The sequence below is a fragment of the Belonocnema kinseyi genome, chromosome 10 (genome assembly GCF_010883055.1).
Source record: "Belonocnema kinseyi isolate 2016_QV_RU_SX_M_011 chromosome 10, B_treatae_v1, whole genome shotgun sequence".
Classification (NCBI taxonomy): Eukaryota; Metazoa; Arthropoda; class Insecta; order Hymenoptera; family Cynipidae; genus Belonocnema; species Belonocnema kinseyi.
The window spans coordinates 82586774-82592887 of NC_046666.1; the positions used below are offsets into that span (position 1 = coordinate 82586774).

Sequence of the window (6114 nt, forward strand, 5' to 3'; positions counted from 1 at the left end):
TTAAAAACAGGATTCATGGAATACAGGGCTCGTACCCACGCCATTATTAACAGATTTTTTTAGCGATGCCACTAATTAAACAAAATTTCACTAATGCTAATATTTTCTCATTATTTTCCGCTATTGCCGCTATCTCTTCTCGTACCCTTTCAAAATATTTTTGAACTTTGACGAAGGGCTCAAATAAAATTCCTACCATCTCAAATAAAGAACTATATACCTGAAAATAGTACAAAATCTATAAACTCAACTATTCTTCATTATTTTCCATCTTAGGCCTCGGTTTGTACGACATTTTCGACTTTTTAATGAAAAATCTTTTCAAATTCCATAATTTAAATTTGTAACACTTATTGCTTACAAAGTCGGACTCGAAAATGTCTTGAACAATTTGAAAATAAACAAATTCCAGATTTAACAATATTCCTGTATAAATATCGAAAAAATTTGGTTTAAAAGTATTAAATTTTCAAAAATAGTAATAATTATAAATACTTTCCTAATCAATAAGAATCCAAACAGAAAAGATTTCAGTTTGGGCAAAAATGAAGTTTCAAGTAAAGAACGGAACAGAAAATTGAAATTTTTGCAAATTTTTATATTTGCAACCAAAAAAATACTAGAACCTAAACATTATTCCATTTTGAAAAAAAACTTAAAGTGAACCAATTTTAAACATTCAGGCCCTTTTAGAAATATTACAGGTTAGTCAGTTTAAATTTTTGGAAAGAAATATTTTAGACGTGGATCAATCCTTTCCTTGAAGAATAATTAAGATACGGGCGTCCGTAAAATTGGAATTTAAGTTATTTTTTAATAATTTGAAGTACGTAAAAATTGCGAGTATTAAAAAAAAAATAATAATTAAATTTATTGTATTTAGAGGAAATTAATATTGTTGTAATTAGTGAAGTAGGAATTAATTTTCAAAGATTTGTTTATCTGCGCATATATTGTTATCAGAGTTTAATAAGTTTCAATTAATCTTAATCCTATAATCAAACACCGATACATAACTAGACCATCAAATATAAAGGTTACTGAAAATTGCCCACATAAGAACTATTTTTTTTATTTTACGCCACTATTAACAGTATTTTTGACCACTGAAATGATTCTGAGCCCTGTAAATATAGGGCTCACCCATAAAATGGAGTCTAGTATATAATTTGATATGACATGAAAAATTGGTTTATTTTTCAAAGAAATTATGCGGTCGATAGAGAAGGTCGAAGTACAATCATCGCAGGAACTCCAGGACAGCAATATGTCGATAATGTTTTCTGGAATCCTGATAATGACTACGAAATGCTTACCATCAACAGATCACTGTGAGTATCTAAATTATGATTAACACATTTCCCTGATACATTTTTTTATTTTTTTCAAACAATCTATATTTTACTTTCAAAAAATTGTATTCAAATAAGAAATTAATGAAATAACTCTTGGTACAAAAAAATGGATTATTTTTTAACATTCTTTGAGCGCTCTGGTTTCTTTTTCTTATTAAAAAGTCAAATTAAATTCCTGTTGATTAAAATAGATAATGTAAATTTTAAGTCTAAAATTTGTTATCAGATTTATTTTGATTTATAATTTTATACACTGATTATTTTTTTCATATGTGAATTCGCATGACCATTATTATACAAAATAACAGCGTTGTCGACATGGAATGGTATAATAAGTAAGTAACACGAGTACGAGAATTTTGTACTTATTCGTGTGCAACGCTTTCATCAAAAATCTCCTGCTTCTTCTTTTTTAGAAAAAGTTCTGTGACGTCAGAAAAATTCATTATTTAAAAATTAAAAATGATAATTATTTAAATCAGTATCTAACTTTTATTTTTATTCTTGATGCTTTTTCTTATTTGCTTTCTTATTTTCTAACATAACAATTTTATATTTCTTCTACCTATTGTTCAAGGTATCCCAGATACAAAATATTTCGAAAATTTCAAAATCCTTTCAATGGTGGAACTATCAAACCTTTGAAAACTGGACAGACTTAGTTATACGTTGCTCTCTTTACCAAGTTTTAATCGTCTGCTTTTTCAAGTTGTTTTGTCTTGTGTTTGTTTCTTTCGTTTTTGTATATCCGTCCTAAAAATCAGCTTAGATCAAAAGTCTAACAAATAATTTATCTTTTTTTTTTCCATAGTCAGCTCGAAATGTGGAGATCTCATGTGGACGCAAGACACAACTGGTGGGGCTATAACGAAACCATCGCGGTTGCTGGACGAATTCGGGATCGTGGGGATTCCCCAGAATTACTTCAAGTGGATTACGAGCCCTTTCATATGAACAATCTAACAGTTTTGACAGGAAAATGTCCTCCTGGTTGGGATCTCGTAGGCGACACATGCTACTTCTATATTGGGGCGCCAATGGATTTTTTCGGCGCTAGAGAATTTTGTCGCGTAAGTTTTCTTAAAAAAGATATTGAATCCGAGCTTTTTTATACTAATCATATTTCTAATGGAAAAAATTGTTTTCAGTCTGCAAATGCTTCAATGCCTTTCATCATGAGCAATTATCATGAATTGTGGAATTTCCTAAAAAAACAACAAGAACGTTTTGAATATTCAGAACGTGTTTGGGTTCAGCAATTGGAACGTGTGGATCAATGTACGGTGTTCACGTATCAAACGATTGAAATCGACATCTGTGCTCAACCGAATCCTTTTATCTGTGAAATTGGTAAGCCCATTTATTTTGATAATAAAAATTTATTAATTGGCGAGGGATCAACCTAGGATTCCATCCAATTCTTTAATTTAGGTAACACCTGCTTCTGAATTCTTTTGAATTGCCTAACTAACATAACTAAAATATACTTTTTAATTCCCTTTAACTTCTTTAAATCTTCAAATTTAGCTCACTTGCATTTTTTAAATGCTTTGAATCTTTAGAATTATCTTGAAGTCTTCTGAATTCCCTTGGAAGTATTTTGAATTCACCGCCAATTCATTTGAATTAATTAATTCAGGTATATACCTGCTTCTGAATTCTTTTAAATTGTCTTTTTCTTAAGAAAATATTATGAAAATAGGAAATGTTAATAAGAAAGTAAGAATAAGAGAATATCTCTGTGTATTTAAATTCTTTGTAATCTTTTGACTTCTTATGTATTTTTTCAAATTCCTTTGAAGTCTCTTAAGGTCTCCATAAATTCCTCCAATTTTTTTTTAATGTCGCTTTGAACTTTTTCTAATTCTTTTGAATTTTGTTGAATTTCTTGAATTATGGCGTACATAAAAATTGTCTTATCCCTATATTTCCTTTTTTTACCCTACAGTAAAATTCTTCTATATATAATTTTTTCTACTTTAAATAAACCCATTGCCTATATTGAAATCAACAATATGAAAGGATTTTAATCATTTTTTGTCAAAGTGATTTTTTGGATTATAATTTTGAACCAAATTCAAAAATGCAGATTTTAATATCCATCCATTTTGTCAGATCCGAGAGTTTCGATTGATCCTCTTTCTTGGAGGAGAGATATTGTGGCAATTGGAGTTTTGGCTGCTGTAGGCGCTGCTTTAGCACTTTTGGCGGCTGCAATTGGCTTCTGGGTTTCAAAATCCAAGAAGAGAAAAGTCGAACGACTAGAAAGGAGAAATTCCATTCGACAATCCCTTCATTCTTTGCGATCTGTTGGATCAACCACAGGATTCTCGGAACTCCCTTATCGCCGAAAACCAATAGCGGTAAGCATTAGATTTTGTATTATAACCATTTTTTCGACAATTTTTCAATTTGAAAGAAATTTAATCTCTATGTATCCTTCATTTAAAATCCATGTTAACCATTTTTTAAATCATATTTTGAATAAAAAATTTTCACTTTGAAAAAGTTATCAATTTCTGCTTTAATTAAAATTGCTTTAAAAAATGCTTAAAAAGGCCACAAGCTTAATTACTTGCTTTGAATTTTAGTTTATGTTTCAGATCTTTAATTTAAGCTTTGCTCCCATTATAGTTTTTAAGTGAGGGAATCACAGTCGGTTTATAAAAAATATTACTTAAAATGAATTTTACTTGCCGTGATTCTATTGAATTTATAAATTCTGCAAGCGGCCAATGCGAGAAAAAAGAGTGGTTCTGGTACCACCGATGCAGGTCAGGAAATACAACTCTCAAATTTAATTGCGTTTACGTCCTTCTTGTGCAGCTTTAGTTACATGTGAAAAAAACCTAGTGCTTAATTTCGTTTTAAATTCATTCAAGCAGCTGTGATAGTCTTATTTTACAGAAAATGGGAATAATAAGCTTTCCTGCGAATTGTTAAAAAGTCGCATCCAAATTGATTATTATTTATCATTTTTTTCAGACGAAGCAATCAACTGATACCTTGAATTCGAGAAGTCTCGATTACAAGAAGATGATGAACGGAGGAAGCTTGGATTCAATGGATAAATCGCAGTTGAATTCTTCCATGGAAGACAATCAGAGCTACGATGTCTACGAAGCTCACAATCCGCGTTATTCTCCAAGTACCAGCGACTTTAAGGTAATTTTGTCAATTAAAGACTAAAAATAATCTTATCTTGGACTTGAATTTCATGCAAAAATTGCACCAAGCCACGCTTAAAAACAACCTTGAAGACTCAACAGTCCTTTAAAATTTAGATTTAAAATGAAACGGCTGATCGATAAATATTAAACTAAAAAACGATAATGTACAATTCTTAATTTTCCAGGGAGTGAAATATCCTGGAACGGGAGATAATCCAGTATTTGACCTTGCCTATCGGAATGAAGGATTCCGAAACCATTCAACCTTCACCTCCAGGAATAACAGTAACTGGCCTTCGGAAGTGAACAGCGAAGCAGCGCCAGATGAAGTTCCTTCAGATCCTAACAACGACTCCGCCTATCTGAACAATGCATCCACTCTTCCGTTGAATTCTAGTCTCGCGATGACCGATTCTTTCGCTCCGATGGATTACAACACTTACGATACAAGTCCTCTGACACCAAGTTCCGAACCAGTTCCGGAGTACTTCAGACCTCCAATTTCTAATCCTTATTATTATGAGGAACGGCCCAGAAGCGAGGCTATTCTTGAAACGAATCTCGATTCTACCGAGGAAAAACCCCTTCGATCGAAAAGTGAAGCTTTACTCGAAACTAATTTCGACACATTTGTACCGAATGATCCTTATACAGAACTCACGCAGCTTTCCTCTCATGCGAGGAGCAAGAGTCAACCACTGGAAACTGCAATGTAGGGACGAAAATTACTTCTTTCCTAGATTCATTTTTTACGTACAAAACGATCCTTTCGAGCGAGGATTGAAAATTAAAAGGTGGGCTTTTTTCTTAGATTTCAAATCCAGTGATTTTCTATTTAACATTTCATTCTAGTTGGAAAAAATAATTGTAAATTAAAGATAGCTGAAAATTATTCTTCAGAAAACTCGGAGGATTGGAAATTCTTCTTCAGAAAATTCGGAAGATTAGAAATTAAAAGGTGAGATTTTTCCTCGGATGTCAAATTCAGTAGTTTTTTGTTTAATATTTCAATTCAGTTGGAAAAATTACTTGTAAATTAAAAAAAAAAAAAAAACAGGATTATGAGTTATTCTTCAAACAATGCTAATGATCGGAAATTATTCTTTGGAATATTCTAAGAATTGGAAATTAAAAGGAGGGATTTCTATTTGAGAACATCAATTGTATATTCACAAATTTTACAAAAACAGAGATATTATTTCAAAAAGTTTTGTTCTTCTTTCGATTTTTAAAATTTTCAGGAGGAAAGGAATGCTTTTTGAAAGTCTGCATGAATCAACTTTTTTGTGCATGAAATTTAAACTCAAAATAATTTATTTCAAACTTATTTCTGGAGTTGAAAACTCTTAAATCTGGATTTTCAATTCAATTTCTCTGGTTTCGCTTGTAATCACTAAAAGAAATTTGTCCAAATCGTAAAGAATTTAAATATAATAAGATAAACATTTCTGTTGGAAGTGTGGAAAATTAAGGTGGCTTGGGCGCTCTTTAAAAAAATCACAGGCAGTTCTGAAAATTTGATATTATCGAAAGAAAATATACTAGATCACTTTGCAAAAAAGAAATACTAAGGTTGACGATGAAATTAT

The 6114-nt window shown here is 31.1% G+C and overlaps 1 protein-coding gene across 2 annotated transcripts in view; it reads left to right on the plus strand.

Annotated features, from left to right (window-relative positions):
• LOC117181609 (protein bark beetle) overlaps nt 1–5579 on the plus strand; it is an 89445-nt gene extending 83866 nt beyond the window's left edge. Inside the window, exons 13-19 of one of the 2 annotated variants that reach the window (XM_033374472.1) lie at nt 1206–1331; nt 1664–1690; nt 2167–2425; nt 2504–2705; nt 3471–3718; nt 4341–4520; nt 4711–5579. In XM_033374472.1, the coding sequence (XP_033230363.1) occupies nt 1206–1331; nt 1664–1690; nt 2167–2425; nt 2504–2705; nt 3471–3718; nt 4341–4520; nt 4711–5241 (1573 nt within the window). In that variant the 3' untranslated portion in view covers nt 5242–5579. The remainder of the gene's footprint in view (nt 1–1205; nt 1332–1663; nt 1691–2166; nt 2426–2503; nt 2706–3470; nt 3719–4340; nt 4521–4710) is intronic. The other variant, XM_033374473.1, reaches the window with a different exon arrangement.
• Nucleotides 5580–6114: the final 535 nt, after the last annotated feature.